Below are 18,955 nucleotides of genomic sequence, written 5' to 3'. Positions count from 1 at the left end.
TATTTCAGTACAGGAGAGAAGAGAACGAACGGTGCTCTAAAGAGAGGACTTCAGCAGATCGTTTGAGTGGACCTGACCATACGAAATATGATCCCTGATGCTTTTGCCAGTTAAAGATTCTTCATGCCCTCTCTCCCTACGAGCAACCCACCTTAACGAGATGAAACAAAAACGGAATGTATATTTTTAATCGATTCTTGTATTCCTACGACTAGCTAATTTAGCTGCTACTCGGCCTTGGCCTGGGCCTCTTTCCAGTTGCGTGCACAATCTAAACATATAACTGAACATTTGAACATTAACAGCAGAAATATCTTAATAATAGGCTTCCTCGGTGGCGTCGGTCTGTGCCGGCGGCTCTTCTGTTGGAGCCGCATCAGATTCAGCAGTTTCTGGCGGGGCCGATTTGCCAGCGTCGGAAGCGCCCATCTCCATTTCGGTATCTGTCTCCACTGGCGCCGCCGACTCCTCGGTTTTGGCAGTTGCCGCCTCGGCACGTGCCGTATTCAGAGGCGATGGTGGACGAGCGGTGGGCGGTGCCTTAAATTGTTTCTCCTTCTTCAGATCCTTGGGCTTGCCCATCAGACGATAGTCATTGGGCAGCTCGGCTTCAGTGTAAAGCTTGTCAGTGAAGTAGACGCGTCGGATGCGCACGTTGGCGTGCACCTGCAGCGACACGGTCTCCAAGTAGTTCGAGCCATAGGCGCGACGTGTAAAGTCGGCCAAATTGAATTGTATTTGATTCCAGCCAGGCGACATGCCCATGGGCATGGCTGTGCAGAAGGGCTTCACAGATGTTTTGCTCTGGAAGTTCGATACACGAAAGCGGCGCATAAAGCGCTGATCGTCCTGAATCTACAAACGGATTTCGAATCAGATTTAATCTGACATTGCATATAGCTCTGCAGCCTCACCTTAACCTCAAAGCAAAAATATTTATGCATATTTTTTATGAGCAACACCAGAAATGGCAGCTTAATACCCAACTCTGCTTTGCAATCGCTGGGGCAATGTACAAATGTAGTCGAGACGTTCGATCCCATTATTTCCAGTACCAAAGATTTAATATCCTCATCGTAAACGCGTTTGATATAACCATTTTTTGTCTGCATATTGAATTCTTATAGATGTCTATTAGACAGCGTTTGCCGTATACTCACATATGTGGACCATTTATCCAGCGGGGAGCTGCCCACGCTGTAAAGAACCGTCAGGAATCCCTTTTGATAGGACGAGCGATACATATTGAAATCTCTCGTGTAAGAATCAGTTACATATACTAAACTGAAACAGTACCTACTGTTTCTGTTTTTACTTTGAGGATATTGTGATTGAAAGCGTACAGCAAACTGAACTCAGATCTTAAGTCTATATAGAATTCTAAATTACAAACAAATTGTAGCCGATCCAGTGGGCGAGTTCTCCCTTGTCAAATCAGGTTGGAGACATCTCTGCCATTAATTGTAGAACGGATTGTAGGTGATCCAGTGAGCGCGCTCCTGTTCCTTATCAGTTTTGTGGCTGGTGAACAGAGATTTGTACACATCGGTAGCCTTCGGATCCTTCGCAACGCTAAAATCTGTTTTAAGACGCTTCAATTCTGGGTCTTGCATAGCATTGACGGCGCCCAGACGTTTGGGATTGGCCACAATTTTCAGCTTGTGGCTGGTGCTGCTGCTGCTGGTGGTAGGGGGTTTTTCTACTCCTTTGGAAGTGGAGGCGGGTTCATCTTTTGGTTCTGCCTTGACGCTCGTTTCTGTTTCAGTTTTCTTTGAGTTTTTCTTATCCTTCTTGGCAGACTTGCGTTTGGCCTCACGCATTTCACTCTTGACTTTCATTAGCTCCAGATCCTCATCATTGCCATTCAGCACAATTACATCTTCCACACTGTAGGGCACCTGGCAAAGTGGACAAGAACTGGCCATGCTGCCTTTAAGTTGTTTCAGGGCACGCTCTGACATGACACAGCCGCAGGTCCATAGCGCCACGAAACGAAACTTGCCCGACATCTCCAGGCCTATTAGTTTACATATATAGGGCGCATGGCGTGTGTCCAGCAGACCCTCGGTCTTGTCCTCATCCGTGAATGCAGGATTTGGAGTCAATTGCAGCGTCTTGATGTCCTTCAGACTGCGTATGTGCGCTGAGCCCTCGGGCATTTTCTCTTTCTCCAGCAAACGTTCGATGACACTTTGTTTGGAGTAGAGACGTCCCATAGAGCACATCGCAATGGGCTCCTCCAAACGCTGCTGGGTCAGCGCACAGTGCAGCCACCGAAACTCACGTTCTGCATCTTTGTCTTTCTGTAAGTTTTCACTATGAGAAAGCGAATGGCTGGAATGTGAGCAATTTCCTTACCTGTTCCGGCTTTTGCTTAACTCTTACAAGCTCATCACGTTTTGGTATGGTACCTCCATCGCATCCCATTTTATATTATTATCAGATAAAATCTACAAATTAATTATTTATTGTTATTTATGTGTTTTTCTCGCTCATCAGTTGTTTTCATTGACTGTATGGTAAATTAGAGATGTGCAGCTATCGATATACTGCATGTCTGTTCGATACTTCATATCGATATTTCTGATGCGCTGTTGAGACGACAATTTCCCTGGAACAACAATTTCCCTAAACATGCAATATCCTGGGCATTTGGCGCCAAGGTAAAAATTTAAATTACCGTTGTGCGATATACTCTACATTTTATTGTTAATAACTTACTTACAATGACGTATTAACTATAAACTATTAATTAATTCTATTAATCCACAAAAGGACAATGTTTTGCAAATGGTACATCAATGCATATGCAGCCGCGTGCTCTAAAATAAAATAAAATAAAATATCGTTAAATAAAATTTGAAGTACAAATTAGCTTACTCGTCTGGCGCATCATTTCCTATTTTATATTCCCGCAGCAACGATACAAACTCAAAGGGGTTCACTTTACCGTTAACTGGCAAACGTCTAGGCCCTGATATATTGACACAGCCATTCGGGCAGGGCACGCCCATAAATTTGGAATGCTTCATGGTGGCTGAGGCCAGGTAGCAAATACTCAGAAAATGTGAGCAGCGCGAACGTCCTATGTTTCGGTAGATTGAAATGAAAATCGTTAAATTACCTATACATTTATACAGATATTTTCTCTCACTAATCGGATTTCCTTTGCAGTACGGCTGCACCCGGCCTCCATTCACACAATAGTTGAGATGTCCCGTATTGTCCTCCTGGCCGAGGTAGCCGGCATTCGTGTGGAGCACCTGTATAACACTGGCATCATCATGCGACAGTCGGAACCGATTGCTCTTCTTGCGCTCAATCAGAGGACGCGCTGGGTCCAGCCCAATGATTCGATATTGCTTCATCGTCAAGTGATTGCTGATCATGCCGCAGATGTGGGCGCCCAGCGAATGGCCCACACAGGTGATTTTCTCACGTTCCGCGCCATAGTGCGTGAGAAACGAGTACACCTGGGCGGTGCACTGCGCCGTCAAACGGGTGTTAATCAGCGAGTGCAGGTAGCACGGATAACGTGTCAACGGACGCCAATCGACAGTTATCACATTGAATTCCCGCGACAAGTATGCTAAAGCCAAAGACAATGAGGCGTGTTAAAGGTCTTCAGTCGTCGATCGGCGCAACTATTCCATACTCACTAACCATCCCGCAAAAATTGCAGATGCATGTCAACCGCCGTCCCATTGAAGCCGTGCACTATGAACACCGTCTCGCGCTGCTTGCTGAAGCCGCCCTTGTACAGGGTCAACGGATTGTGGATGTTCAGCGGCAGCCCCATGCGCGGCCCATTACTGCAACCGAGAAGCGAAAACTGATTAAAATTATGCAAACATGCTCAGCTGAAATTCATATCTAGGAAACGACGCAGCTAATCGCTTAGCAAACTTATGTTATTTGAGCTATTTATGCATCAGTGATTCTGCGAAGCTAGCGATTGAATACGATGTGACATAATGCAGATTGGAAGGGTCGCTCAAAAGGCAATTGTTATATAATCTAAACAGAAATTTATATGTGATTGCGTATATTTCTATAAATTACTAAGCAATACATATATTTAATAATATTATATCTTAATACAAACAATATATAAATTATGGATGTTGAAATTTCCGTCTGAGAGTTTAAAGCTTTATAATATATTGAACACATTTTAAATGAAGAAAAAACTTTACAATAATATGTTGAACTATAGCTAACAGGACATAGGAGATATTCAAAATTTAATTATTCACACAAAAATTTAGCTTCGATATGATTTAGCAGCAGAAACAGCAACGTTTTATATATTTTTATATTATTTGACTTCTTATTGAATATTTTGCATCTTAACTGGACTCAGTTTCAGCAAACTAAATCAATCATTTTTCTTTTAAGCTTGTAAGTAGCCCACGCTAAGCTTCTTCAATTCATTTTAACCCGTTTCGGTTGCCGTGAGGAAAGTAAGTGTGCCATCGCTTGAAGCGCCTAAATGACACAATTTTGAGGTGCCATAAGTTTAAATCTGACGTGAATAACGTTGGACCATCCACGAAAGGTCATTGAAAGCAGGTCAAACTAGGATTTTCATATAGCCAAGGGTTAGCAAAAACTAGGCAGATTTTGCTAGCCTGATTATGACTAAGCACACTTGACATGATGATGTGATGGCAAATTCCTAAGTTTCTTCTAGTCAGCTGAAGAATTAGTAGAAAAGAGTCTATTGGCTATAAGTGAAGATCGTTTGGCCGCATGTCCGTCCGCCTGTCTGGCATGCTGTTCGTGTGACTGCATGCATAACCGAAGCTTCATTAAGACTTGAAACATGCTAGTGCATTTATTTCATTAATTAAGTAATATTATACAAACTAGGGCGTAACAATTAGCAAAATAATCAAATACCCGCTATTAAAAAATCTTCTAAATTAAAATAAGTATTTCCAAAAAAAAAAAAAAAAGAAGTGATTTGATACAACTTTTTTATACGTGTAAATATACAACAAAAATATCTAGTAAGTAGTATAACAGTTCTATAAACTGTTCTATAAGCTGTTCTATATAAAAAAAAAATGTATGTCATGTCTGTTAGCCGAACTCTTCTGCCAGTTAAATACATTGAGACTGAGTTCCAATTGGCTTTGATCGGCCTCAATTGTTCTTCAAGTGAAAATTTCCAGTTTCATAGCTAAAAGTTGTCAACATCGATGTATCACGTAATCTGTGGCATTTATTACATTCACATTCACTGGCCAAAATAGGCAACTGCACTGGCTCAGCCTGGACACAGACTTGGACTTGGACTTGGACTTGGACTTGGAGTTGCAGTTGAACTGGGAGTGGGTCTTGGTCGCATTTCGTTTAGACTAGACGGTCAGACAGGTTGAACGACTCGCGAAGAGCATAGTTTGTACAATACTTTGTTTTCAATTGCAATTGATGTCACAGCCTCGACCGCCTGCGGCCGGCATCTGCAACAGGTGGCTATTTATACTCGTGCAGGAAGTGAGTAGAGTATATGGGTTTTGATTAATGATTGTCCAGGTGTTTGTACTTCAGAGCAAGAGACACTCAATTTAAAATATATGTATGTATATCAAAATCTAATGCGATTATGGGCGGACGTGTCTAACATAGAAATTCTATATGTGTTTTTTGTTTTCTCTTAAATATTCCTGTTTAAGCTTCTTTTTCAAACCAAAAACTTGAAATTTACAAGCGATTTTCTGTTACTCCAGGTTAAAATATATGTCACATATATATTTATATATAAGAGCTTGGGAGGAGTGTCATATGTTTATCTTAACTGAAAGTTATTCTCATTTATATAAATAGAAATAATATAAAATATTAATATAATAATATATATTATAGTGCTTTATATATACAAAATTACATTAATGGAGTTATTAGCTATGTGACAATACATATATCAAAAGTGATTCAGAAGCTAGCCCCAGTTTGAGCTTGAGGAATCGGAAGAAACCAGTTTTCAGCCTACTACACAGATATCCCTATAAATAACATGATCAGCCGAATGGGACGAAGCAAATCTAAAAATATCTCATTTTAAATAAATTTAGCTTCGTATTACTACAGTAACGCGTATCACGCAGTCAGTTACGCCCGCATGTAATATTCTCACTCGAATGTGGGTCAGATTGGAAAACAAGTTGAGACGCCTATAAATTATCAATTTCTTCAACCCATATCCTTGGTGGTTGCACAAGTTGGCTTCGTCGCTTCTCCGAGCAGTGGCCTAATAATCGGTTCAAGAATTCCGCTTGGGCTAATTGTCGCAGCTGCCGATTTCTCACACTTTCACCCAAAATGTTTTGGCGAACTTTAAATTGTTTTTCTTTTTCGCATAAATTAGATGGATTGTGGAGATTATCGCACATAGCCTTAATTGGCTGTCAAGGCAGAAGACATTGAGGTAGACGGAGGGACAGGGGCCGCCTAGCTGAACTTACGGCGCATAGAGACGGTGCTGTATATAGGGACTGGGGCAAAAGTTTTTGTCGCGCAGAAAACAGCGCAACACGTTCACATCCAGCGCTCCACTGTTTAGCAGATTTTTCCAATCCATTTGGTTCAGCAGCAGCGTTTGAGCATCTGCAAAAGTTGTTAGATCGTGAGCGAAACTGTTTTAGTCAACGTTTTTCATCTACATAATTGTTGTTGTTGTTGTTGATTTTCGGTTTGTTTTATTTATTATTATTATTATTATTATTATTATTGTTGTTGCTGTTGTTGTTGGTTTTGTACCTTTGGATATCAGCGTTAAGAGGCAGATCGCAATTAAACATTTCATTGCTCTTGCACTTTTAATTGCCAGCTAAATATAGATGTGTGTGTGGGTGTTTGCTGTCTCCTCTCCCTTTGTTGTTTTTGTACTTTTTAGCAAAATTATTATTCGCGGTAAACTTGCTCACATTAATTATTGTTTTACATGCAATTGCAATTTTGTTTTGATTAATTGTTGAATTAAATCGTTTTATAAAAAACTCATGTTTTTGATTATTTATATCTTATAATTTTCTAATAATAATTTAAATATCAAAAATAAATTATTTTAACTTCTCTTGGCATGTTTCTAAATTTTCTTTGAATTTATTTTTAGTTGAACTATTTTTTTTTTTTTTGTATTTTTACAATTTATAAAATATTTATTAAATTTTGCTTGCTTTTATTATAAAATTAAAATAACTATTTGTTGTTATTATTATTTTTATTTAATTTTTATTTTGTATTATTGTTTTGCTTTTGATTTTTTACTTTTCATATATTTGTAAAGCATTTCATTATGCGTTTCAATTTAAAATATTTTTGAATAACTTTTTCTCAAATTAATTAATTTATGACAATTTTTTTTTTTAAGTTACTTGAAATTGTTTTTCATAAATATTTTTATAAATATTATTTTAATATATATATAAAAAAAAAAATACAATTATTCCTTCACAGTCCAATATTTGTTACTGCTAAAACTTTTTCTTACAGCCAGCCATTATTATTGTTTATTGTATTGAAATTTACATATTTAATTTTGATTAAATATAGGCTATAAATTTATATTAAATTGATTGAGATGTATATTATAAATAGCCATGAATTTCTTTGGATATTTCGATTATTTATTATACGATTATTGTTTTGCTTTTGTAATTGAAACTTTCAGCTTTAGAAAGAAAATATAATCCTTTCTCTTCATAAATGTGACAAGTTTTGAACACGCTTTCAAATTTTTTGCTTCAACGGAAACTCGATATCTGTATAATCAGGTGGTCACAAAAGTGTACATAATTTATTAATATATTGCTTATTTTCGATTTCTGTTGTTCACATAACTCAAATAGTTAACACACAAAATTGTCCAATTGGAGTTTAAATCTGTTGCCTAATTGAACCGCGAATGCTTTTCACGTCTTGCCCATTCGTGCAATGCGCTTCGAATGCGAAGCGATAAAAAAGCCGCGCAACTGCAGTCGCTGCCAAAGAATTTCGCTGTCGCCGTCGCCGCCGTCGAGCCGCTGCCTTGACTTTGGCCAGCCTTAGGCTTTTCGCTGACTCTTTCTTTGCAAACTCACACGCAACGCTGCACTGATTTTGTATATTGTATTTCATGGAGCGGATATTACAGCCAAAGTCGTTTGCTTTGCTAACGATTTGCCATCGCCTTGGCCATATGCGTTGTTATCTTACCTGCATCTATATGTGTATTTAGAGATAACCCAAGTGCTCAAACAGAATAATAAATGCAGATGAAAGTGTATCAAACACGAAAGCAAACTTTGACTGAAATCTATTCGGGGCTAGAATTTCATTAAGTTTTATATGAATCGAAATTAGATTTTCGAATAAGAAATTAGATTTGTTTAAATATGAAATCAATTAGATTTTAGAAAAATCATATGGTATCAAATGAATGATAATAATAAATATAATTGAAAATGCAAATGCATATAATTGAAGTGCATAGTTATATACTTTGCAATTTATGGATAGATATTTGCTATTATTGCTATTATTTAGCTAATCAATCGAGGATCATCAATTGCATCAATATAACCTATATAAATGTATCTTTAGGGAACCTATTTTGATATATTAATATGTACTATAGAACAATCACAATATTGTGTACTAATGTTTTTTGAAATAATAAATATGCAAGCTTTTAATTAACATCAGAAACCTATGAATATTATTTAAAATACATTAATAACTTATATATCATGATTGCATTTTTTTGGTTCATATGAGCGCTGAATGATTTCATATTATATAAAATATCATTAAAAATATATACTTAATTACTTAAATATAAATTAATGTTTAAAATAATAATTATTTATTATTAATCCTATATCACAACATTTTTAATCTTCAGTCCATGATTAAATTTCATCAAAATTCACGTTATTTACAGGGTATTTAGCATTCCAGCAGCTTGCTTTTCGGTCTCGCTTTGACTTTGGTTTTAGCTTTGCGTTTTGGCTTTTGGTTTTGTTTTCGCCTTTTCGCGTTTTTCGCAGTCAACGTCACTTGGCCCGCCGTGTGTTATCATCCGCGGTTTTCGGCGCTGTAATTTGTTTTTCTCCTGTGCTTTAGTTTTTCATTTGGCTTAAGCACGATATCATGTAAATTTCAAATGGTTATAAATGCTATATATATTTTAATGCGTACACTCACTTTGCGGTCGTTTTTTGTTTTGATATGATTAAATATTATGAAAGATTGAAACGAAAGTGTTCGACAATAAACGTAGAAGCGGCGTTCAAGTTTGTTTCCTAAGTCTTTCGTATACTTTTCGTTTCTCTGATAGGATAATTTCATATGATTTCAGGCAATCGGCTGCACTCCATGTCACTCCAAAATATTATCTAATAAATCTTTTTCGCTAGAGCCAATTTCATGCTGTGCACCGCATAAATGTTTTTCCAACTTTTCCAACATTTTTCACTTTTCCATTGGCCTCTTTGTGAGCAAGAGACGTAAAGTGGTTTTGTGACAAAATATCTGAAGCCCCCAACAAGGGCACATGAAAAGTGAAAGATTGCTTTAAGATTAAATGTGGTTCAAGTTATGTATGAGGTAAAAGTTGGACGACCGAAGCTGGACGCAGCTTGGAACAATGCATACTTTAGGGGCATGGAAAAGTCTTGCAAGCAGGTTGCTCAAGGCATTTTTCCTTGAATTTTCAATATTTGAAAATAAATGGCCAAGTGGACAGGAAAATTGGAAAGTGCTTTAGGAAAATAAATAAATATGATTAATGTAAATAAATGTGCATAATATAAATAGAAATATTAAAAGAGAGATATATGTATGAAAGAAATACTAATATTATATATAAATGATAAACAAATTTTACGGTAGTATATGTATAAAACATAAATCTATGCAAAGATATACATAGATCTATCAAGCAGACAGGGCTTATTTTATGCCTTAAAATAGAGGTATTAGAGGTTTTATCTATATGAAGCTATTTCGTTTTTAGGTACAACAGCTACAACATCTTTGTCGATGGAAATACCTTTTGAAATATGAAAATATAGTAATAATTTATTTCTTTTTGTTCATGTCTGATCTGATTACACATCAAATACTTTCGGAAAAGTAAAAGTTCTTAAATCTAAAAATTATAAATTTTTAAGTACAGAAAGTACCAAATATCTTCATATACTTATCATATTTAATGTTAAATATTTCTTACTAATTGATTCTCGTTTCAGCTCACCTGGTATACAGCCGATATCCAATGTAGGCCATTGGGCACGTGCTCCACGACAATAAATGGCAATTAAATGGATTTATGTCGAAATTTCCATTGCGCAACAGAAATTGCAATGCCTCCAAGTTGAATTTGGCTATTGGACAAAAAAAGAAAACACGATTCACATATGATCTTATCACACGCACATACACAGAGCGAGACAGAAACAGAGAGAGAGGGAGAGAGAGAGAAAAATGGAGGCAGAGAAGATATTTTGCCTTATCTACAACCTTTTGCCGGTTGAATGGGGGAAAGTAAGCACCAGAGCGGTAATAGCACTATGAAAACGCTGGACATATTGGCGAGAGTGCTAGGAATTCGCATATTTATCACGTACGTCCACTAAGCACTAGGCACTAAGCGCGATCGGAGGAGCCACAGAGCAGCACCGAGCCACATGGAACGCGTCTGGTTGAATTGAATTGAATGAGCTCGTTGTCACTGTGCTGCAGCCAGATAAATGCTAAAAAACATACCAACGTACCAACAAAGCCAACAACAAATACAACAAAAACAACAACGTTTATACTAAGACCCCCAGCCCGGCCCCGGTTGACATTGCGGCAAGTGTTTTAGCTAAACTTGGGTCTTAGTCTTTGGCTTTGCTTCAGTTTGCCGCACGTTGATTGCGTGTCGGTGAAACCCCATTTCCATATGGCTGCCCAGGCTGCGATGTATTGTGAAATACCCAAAGATAGCCAAAAATGTTTTCGAATCGCTATAGACATCTGTCATATTGCAAAATATCTAAACAGGATTGCATGTACCACCTGTTGGCTAGACAAAGAGTGGTATTCACAATTAGACGTCTTCAAGATCTAAAAGTCAAGTTAAGAAATATCTAATAAATGTTAATAAATCTCGACAGTTGCTGAATTGCCAATTAAAAATGCTCACATCGCGTTTTATACAAGACGTTAGAATGCTCAAAGTTATTATACAGTCAATGTTATTGTATTGTTCAATTTTACAATTGTTTTATATTTTTGAATACATAAAAATAAATATAAAGATTGTTAGCTTTATGAAAACGAATATAAGTGAAAATATGGAAATATGAAAATTGAAACAATTGAACAAAAGGACAAATTTAAATTTTCAAACTATTGCGCGCACATTGTTTGTACTCATTGTGAGCTGTCAACCCGCTGTTAATACGATTTTCAGTATATAAGTGTAACGCTACTCGTACTTTTTAGTTTCCCGAAAGTATTCCTGACAATTTAACCCTAAAATAAAAAATAAAACATAAGGAAGAGTTTTAAAAAATTGTGGAAATATTAATATTACTTTAATAGTCCGTTTAACAGTCTTATGTTAACGCATATTTTGCGGTATGTTAACGCGTGGTTCAACTCAAATAGAAATGTTAGCGCATTGCGAATGTTAACGCTAACAGGCCATATTTGCTTGCTTTCCAACACATAAACTATACACATGCACATACACAAACACAGGCGTACAGTCGCAACATCTTAAAAAAATTGAAACTTATATTTTGCAGCGTAAAAACTAAGTTGCCTAGTTTGCAAACAACTAATTGAGAGTTAGTTTGTAATGAAGCGCACCGCTGCACCCAAATCAATGTCGTAGGAGCGCAATTAGCAAGTGTAACAAGACAAATCTCAACATGATTGCATCCGAATCAGAGGCCATAAATTCGGCCACTTATGTGGATAATTATCTCGATTCCGTGGAGAATCTGCCCGACGATGTTCAGCGCCAGCTCTCTCGCATACGGGACATCGATGTCCAATACCGAGGTAAGCCGAAAAATACCCAAGCAAAAATTTAACTTAACCTCTGATTTCTGCCTCTTTCCAGGATTAATACGGGACGTGGATCACTACTATGACCTCTACGTGCTGCACCAGAACTCACCCGACACGAATCGCCGCTGCCGCTCCATAGCGCGCATGCACCAGAGCCTAATACAGGCCCAGGAGCTGGGCGATGAGAAAATGCAGATTGTGAATCTGCTACAGGAGATAATAGACGGTAAGGTTAGGCAATTGGACACAGATCAGCAGAATCTCGACCTGAAGGAGGAGCGGGAGCGTTACGCGCAGCTGGACGATGGCCCGCCATCGAAGCTGCAGCGGCTCCAGAGTCCCATGTGTGATCAGGGCAACAGTGCGGGCAACAATGTGTTAAATAGCAGCGGATTGGGCGGCAACGCGGCCAACGTTTCCAAGGATCACTATGGTGCACTGCCTTTTATCGGCGTGTCAGGCTCCAGTGGCAGCGGCATTAGTGGCAATGGCGGCAGCTCGACGCCCACCTATGATCGTTCCAACCATCTGAGCAGCGGTGGCAACGGCTACAATGGCTCCTATTGTGGCAGCAACAGTGACCTACAGCGTTCGGGCAGCAAACGCTCGAGGCGACGCAACGAGAGCCTGCCCAACAACGGCAGCTCCACTGAGATGGGCGGCAATGAATCCAATTCGGCCAACGAGGCGGGCAGCAGTGGGAACGGGAACAGCGAACGCAAGTCTTCGATGGCCAGCGGCAGTGGCCTGGGGCAGCGCAAGAGTCAAGTACAATTGGCGGGCGGCGGCGTGTCCGGTGGAGGAGGTGGTGCCGGTGGCAATGGCGGCGGCAGCAATTCCGGCAAGAAAAAGAAACGAAAAGTGCGCGGCGCGGGCGCTACTAATACGGCGGCAAATACTCGCGAGGAAACGCCACCACCTGAGCCCATCGATCCGGATGAGCCCACGTATTGTGTATGCAACCAGGTGAGATTGGAGCGAAAGAAAAAATATATAAAAATACATATTAATGAATGTCTCCTTCCTCTCAGATTTCGTTTGGCGAAATGATACTCTGTGACAACGATTTGTGCCCCATCGAGTGGTTCCACTTTTCGTGCGTCTCACTTGTGCTTAAGCCGAAGGGCAAATGGTTCTGTCCGAACTGCCGCGGCGAACGACCCAACGTCATGAAGCCGAAGGCGCAATTTCTGAAGGAGCTGGAGCGCTACAACAAGGAAAAAGAGGAGAAAACTTAAACAATGTTTTGTGGAAACAGTTTTTTGTGTTAAACACTCTTAGCCATTACGATTAGACCAGGGCTCAGCACTATGTAAATTATTCGCTTCCTACAACTGTAGTTAATATGTAAACACACACACACCCACAAACAAACAGAAACAGACACAATTACAATCTCACCCACACACACAAACCCCATTCGCAAATTAAACTTTGTATTGTATTATTACTTTCGCCCCAATATAGACCACATTTTGCTTTCGGTGGTTTAAAAGGTTCTTCAATACCTGTATAAATTTTCAAGCTAAATATATAAATAAATATATTATGTATAAAATAAAATTTAACAAATACTAAAATAAACATTCGATATTTTATACGGTTCAAAAGCCAAAGCTCAGCTGGCCTTTTGGATCCGATTTGTAGAATTTTAGATTCCATAATTTATATAGAATTTTAAGATTTGTATAGTTGATAAACAGAAAGAAAACAAACAGATTTACTTTTGTATAAATGTAAATGTATAATAATATTCTCTGTGTGTTGTGTATAGACATACATATGTGTAAATTGAATATGTATTTATGTATATGTATATAAGACACTTTCGGTAAATGGAATACAACGTCATTGATATGTAGACTATGGACGGAATGTTTGTGTAGTCATTGGTACTTATAATAAATAAAACTTAAAATGAAGATTCATTTAACTTTTTGCGTATTCGATTGGCATTTCGAATGGAAACTCGCTCTTAAGGCATCAAGAGTTCGATATTAGGGTTCTGTATTTCCAGAAAGATTTGGTATTGCGAGAAAACAACGAGCCAGCAGTATATCTAAATGAGAGGGAAGTTTAAATTTGCGTTCAAATACTGCGTTGGAATTGTTTATTTAACTTACATTATAGGCAACCCAAACGAAGTTTATCAGCGCTGAGAATGTTTGCTCCAACTATTCAAAAAATTGGTATTTAGTTGCAATGCAATTAATATTTATAGTATATGCTCACGTATATGTAGTAGCCGCCAATTAACCAAAGGCTCCAGCAGAATTGAAACAGAATCGCAAGTCCAATCAAAAATAGCCAGGGCAAGAGCCAGCCACGCGTGCTATAAAATATATTAATTAATTAAGTCCACAACATTTTCCCCACACACTCACCTTATCTTAATGCCATAATATACAAGGAAGGATGATATTATAATCAGCAGAAAGTATATTATAAAGAAGCCTCCAGCGATGGGCATAGACGACCTGATGTCCGTTTCAAATAGGGGCGAATAAAGCTGTCCAGATTCTCCGCCAGCGAGCATGTAGCTGATGAGCGTGATTAAAACAACGCTTAGAGCTGCCGTGTAGGCGGCAACTGCATAGCTGCCTGTGCGCACGTTATTTGACCAAATGATTGGTGACCAGCAGGAGCTTAGGACAACCATTTTTCATAAATAAAATAGCTATTTACAAAATGTAAAATAACTTTATAAAATGACAACAACGCCTTGTCAACGCCCTGGCAATGTGACCGTAATCAACTAAAATTAAAGATGCTAATAAGCTATCGATTGATTAAACTTTCGAAAGATCACGTATTTAAGTAAATTAATATAACATATGATTTTATCTATATGAACTTAAATACAAATTTAAAATTTAATTTAATAGTTTGCTTTCCTAAAATGTTTCAAAAGTTATTTGGTTAATTGGCCCATGCTATTATGTAAAACTATCGATAAGTTGTAGAAGACGATTCCGACCTTCGACAGCGGTAACATTCGAATGTCAAATAAACATTATTGATATACTTAGTTTTTTCTCGACACACTCTCTATTTATAATTTATAGTTACTTATTGCAGTAAGAAATTTTATACTTTAAATATATATATTTTTAATATTACGTCATATGGTCTGCTAACATAAATCAAATATACAATAAGTAAATTTTATTTGATGCTGCTAACATACAAATCTACACGGAATCCACAAAAGCGCCATGCGTTGTGGCTGTAAGATTACATTTCACTTGCTCTATAGCTTTGCAAACAGCCGACAGATGGCGCGAACTAACTGTAAAACTGTAAGTTAACATAAAATATTTTTAACAGTGAAAGCAGAATTCATCTGTTAGATTGATTTTTATTTTTTGTTTAATTTTGTTTTATAAAAATTAAGCATGGATTAATATAAAGACAAATACATTTTTAATTGCGATTAAATGATTACGGCTGGACCAGCCCAGTCTGTCTTTTTTTGTTTATATTTTTAATTTATTTTTTTTACAAATATTTGTATAAATGGACTAGTTTTTTCAGCTAAATGCATTAGTATTATTGAATTTCATTATAAATTGTAAATTGAAAAAAAAAAAAAAAAAAAAGTACATATTTACTATGTATTTTAAACATTTATTGCTTGAAGTGTGTCAAGAATTAATGATTATTTCGTAAATTGATTTTCAACTAAAATGGCGATTTAATTTCATTGAAGGCTTCGGCAATAGGCTTTCCACTTAAGCGCCTTGAGAAGCCAATTCAATTTAATTTTAGTTTGAACAATGGAGCTCTTGTAAAATACAAAGTGATATACGAAGTGATTGAATTGGTCCAATTGATTGGTCCACGAATCACTTTCATTACTTATGCAGTTTCCAATCAATTTTCAATCTGATGCCAAGCAAAGACATTCAAAATCGACTTCCACTGCCACTTGCAGGCAGAATGGCCGATAAGCTTAGCTATTTAGTAAGGGCCTAAGTGGGAGCGACGCGTCGTTCAACTTGCGGGACTAGCTTGAGTCTAATCAGAACGGGCCATAAATTTTAGGAGCGTTGAAAATTGCGATCCGCATTGCTTTTGCTTTTGCTTGCGCTCAGTCGGCGTTGCCAACTTTACTAATTAATTGTGCACTTGAGAATTTTTGAGCGGCAGCGCACAAAGCAAACTGTAAAACTTGCCGCGCTAGGCGAAAAACTTGCCAAAGGAATAGGCAAGAGGCAGCAGAGTAAAAGTAAAGCGAGTGATAGAGACAGAGACATAGCGAGAGGAAAAAAGTAAGCTAAGTGTGTGAAAGGAGAGTGTGTGTGCATGTTAGGTATGGGCACTGGCAAAGTTGATGAGTAAATAAACTAACAATTTTTCCTACTTAATTAACAAAATTGTTTTAATGCGCTGCCGACGTCTGCGTCGCTGCTGCTGCTGCTGCCGCTGCCGTTGTCGCAGCGCACAAACATGCCAACTGAAGCGTTTAGAGTTGGCGACGGTAAAGTCGCTGCGTTGTCAACATTGACAGACTGACTAGCTGACTGCACGACTAAATGACTCAATGACTAAGCAAACAAATTGTAAAGTGAGGCGCAGCATCAAAATGGCGGCAGTGCTCAGCTCAATAATTAAACTTGTCGCCAGTAGATGGCGTTAACTCATGCATGTGAGGTCGGCAGGAGCATTAGAGGGAGAAGGAGAGAGGGACTGGAGGAAGACTTTGCTTGTAGCTGAAAGTTTTATGACACCCGAAGGAGTTGAATCATGATTATGGCATGTTGAAAGATGTTCGGCTATTTTCCTGTGACATCATTTTCTTTTGGCATAGTTCGAGAATGTCTTAGAACTATAAGGTATTTAAATTTATTGATAAATACTTGTGAGAAACTTTTAAAAGCTGCCGACAAAGGTATTATGGAAAAATTGAAGAGAGATATTATTGAAAGGCATAGTTCGAGAATGTCTTAGAACTATAAGGTATTTAAAGTTATTGATAAATACTTGTGAGAAACTTTTAAAAGCTGCTGAGAAGGGTGTTATGGAAAAATTGAAGAGTTCTTGTTTATGTGAAGAGAGATACCATTGAAAGGAGCTTCAGAAGTAAGGTTCGGGAGAAATAATTGAAAAAGAAAGTTGCTTGACAATAGTAAAATTTAATAAAACATAAAAAAACAAGAGAAAAAATACTTTACTTAAATGTATTTCTAATATAATACATCTCAAGTTAAGTTAACAGCTGTACTATTTCAGCTGCATTGAAAGCCATATCAAATATATTTTATTCATTATAAACGACTCTCAGAAAATTTCATTGCATTTGATTTCTGTGGAGAGAAATGGCTGCTGATTAACATATAAAATCGTTTTCAGCAACCAGAAAGCAGCATTCAGCTGGAATGGCAAAGGGACGGCGTAATATATTTGCCAGCATTGACAACTCTGCGCCACAATAAATTGCAACTCTGTAAACGTTGCATTCTGCAATGCTGCGGCTTATGAATTGCATTACAAATTCGCATAAATTCTGCGCCAAAGTATGCGCAACAAATCGTTTGTGTGGCACGCGGCATTTATCATCTCAAAAATGGCAGAAGAAGAAGAAGACGCATCCATTGCAGAATTCAATCTGGAGCCAGCCGCGAGAATTATGAGAGGTTCATTCGAATTCACATTCGCGAAGAGGGCGAGAGAGAGAGAGAGAGAGAGAGAGAGAGAGATAGAGACAGAGATAGAGAGAGGGGTTAGAGGATTTGCTGCTGCAGCTTTGACGCGCTTTGTGAATTGACTTTTAAATGGACCCGAGCTGCATTGTGCCGTTCATTGGCTAGGCGAATATTGGATTTATTATGGCCACTTGAAATGTTTTATGGAAATAGCTTACTTTGGGGACTACAGAAGACTCTGTGGAATACTGCTGACAATTATTGCAATACAATAGTTAGGCTAAATGTAAATTATTTCATTTAAATTTAAAATGTTTATCAAATGAATTGGATATATTTATAAAAATATTGTGCATGGTATTTTATTAAAAAAAATATATTTGAAACCATTATAATAATAATACAAACAAATATTTACTTAAGCTTGGTATATAAATAAACAAAAATTATTAAACTAAAAGACTAACAAACTAAAATTAAAAAAAAATTTTTTTTCACAAATATTATATCTGTAAAAATTCTAAAAATCATGTAATGAATACAAAAATAAATAAATAAAATAAAAATATAAATCAACAATAATGATGATTAAAATAAAGTTAAAAAATAAAAATAAGCAAAAATGTTAATTACTTAAATTGCATATGAAAAATATATTTTAATAATGTCACAGTAAATATGTAAAATTTTATTTATAAAATTTTAATTATAAAAAATATCTATGATTTACTATATTACAACAATAATAAAAAATTCATATATATGCAGAATTTATTTTTTTATTTCAAAAATTAATGATTAAAAGGAAATTCGAATAGTTTATTTATCAAAATTATATCCCCGAAACAACATATCTAAATCGGCTTTCATCAGTTTTTGAGTGCTCATATATTTAGTTGAGTTTCTCAGTTGATTATCGCTTGATTTATACAAGTTAATTAACACGTTCGTTGGCCAAAGGGCCAATGGTGTATGGAGCATCCGGGGCATTGGGGAAGAGAGACATATTGTCGGATGGCTCTACCTATGTCAACAGGCAGACAAAAAGCACAATTAAACCCTTTGAAAGGGCGCAGACAAGGCAGCAAATACAAACAATGCCAAATGCCAAAGGGTTGGCGTTGAAAGGCCTGCGAAGGTCAAGCCCAGCCCCGGTGTGTTGGGCTGTGTTGTGGGGGTCAGACTGAGGCCTTGGGGCCAAGCGTAGATTTATTGGATATTGTCGCATAAAGTCACATGGATTTCGCACAACATTTTAT

General features: G+C 37.3%; 5 protein-coding genes across 8 annotated transcripts; 1 reads left to right on the top strand and 4 right to left on the bottom strand.

Annotated features, from left to right (window-relative positions):
* Positions 1–179: 179 nt before the first annotated feature.
* LOC108611368 (uncharacterized) lies at positions 180–1,294 on the bottom strand. The gene is made up of 3 exons (XM_018003955.2): positions 1,161–1,294; positions 915–1,106; positions 180–855 (listed from the first exon to the last, which is right to left on the bottom strand). The coding sequence occupies exons 1-3, from the start codon at positions 1,242–1,244 to the stop codon at positions 316–318; spliced, it is 816 nt and encodes a 271-aa protein (XP_017859444.1). The 5' UTR covers positions 1,245–1,294; the 3' UTR covers positions 180–315.
* LOC108611367 (replication termination factor 2) lies at positions 1,161–2,500 on the bottom strand. The gene is made up of 2 exons (XM_018003954.2): positions 2,359–2,500; positions 1,161–2,303 (listed from the first exon to the last, which is right to left on the bottom strand). Exons 1-2 carry the CDS (start codon positions 2,425–2,427, stop codon positions 1,458–1,460), a joined length of 915 nt encoding a protein of 304 aa, XP_017859443.1. The 5' UTR covers positions 2,428–2,500; the 3' UTR covers positions 1,161–1,457.
* On the bottom strand, positions 2,359–8,074 carry LOC108611364 (lipase member H-A). 4 transcript variants are annotated; one of them, XM_089465785.1, is made up of 6 exons: positions 6,766–8,065; positions 6,471–6,612; positions 3,664–3,812; positions 3,155–3,589; positions 2,951–3,085; positions 2,359–2,822 (listed from the first exon to the last, which is right to left on the bottom strand). In XM_089465785.1, the coding sequence occupies exons 1-6, from the start codon at positions 6,809–6,811 to the stop codon at positions 2,749–2,751; spliced, it is 981 nt and encodes a 326-aa protein (XP_089321911.1). In that variant the 5' UTR covers positions 6,812–8,065; the 3' UTR covers positions 2,359–2,748. The 4 variants fall into 4 exon arrangements, with proteins under 4 accessions (XP_089321911.1, XP_017859442.1, XP_089321910.1 ...); XM_018003953.2 differs by having other exon boundaries at positions 2,881–3,085; positions 6,766–8,063; XM_089465784.1 differs by having other exon boundaries at positions 2,881–3,589; positions 6,766–8,074.
* A 3,618-nt stretch (positions 8,075–11,692) lies between these two features.
* On the top strand, positions 11,693–13,979 carry LOC108611363 (inhibitor of growth protein 1). The gene is made up of 3 exons (XM_018003951.2): positions 11,693–12,042; positions 12,104–13,017; positions 13,083–13,979. Exons 1-3 carry the CDS (start codon positions 11,910–11,912, stop codon positions 13,287–13,289), a joined length of 1,254 nt encoding a protein of 417 aa, XP_017859440.1. The 5' UTR covers positions 11,693–11,909; the 3' UTR covers positions 13,290–13,979.
* On the bottom strand, positions 13,771–14,882 carry pasi1 (septate junction component pasiflora 1). Its single transcript, XM_018003958.2, has 4 exons — positions 14,436–14,882; positions 14,284–14,383; positions 14,175–14,225; positions 13,771–14,110 (listed from the first exon to the last, which is right to left on the bottom strand). The coding sequence occupies exons 1-4, from the start codon at positions 14,708–14,710 to the stop codon at positions 14,027–14,029; spliced, it is 510 nt and encodes a 169-aa protein (XP_017859447.1). The 5' UTR covers positions 14,711–14,882; the 3' UTR covers positions 13,771–14,026.
* Between the last annotated feature and the right edge of the window lie 4,073 nt (positions 14,883–18,955).

The sequence above is a fragment of the Drosophila arizonae genome, chromosome 3, assembly GCF_054131065.1.
Source record: "Drosophila arizonae isolate 15081-1271.41 chromosome 3, UAZ_ARI_1.0, whole genome shotgun sequence".
NCBI classification, from domain to species: domain Eukaryota; kingdom Metazoa; phylum Arthropoda; class Insecta; order Diptera; family Drosophilidae; genus Drosophila; species Drosophila arizonae.
Note: the sequence above shows the minus strand (reverse complement) of the source record. Positions and strands in the feature narration are given on the sequence as shown.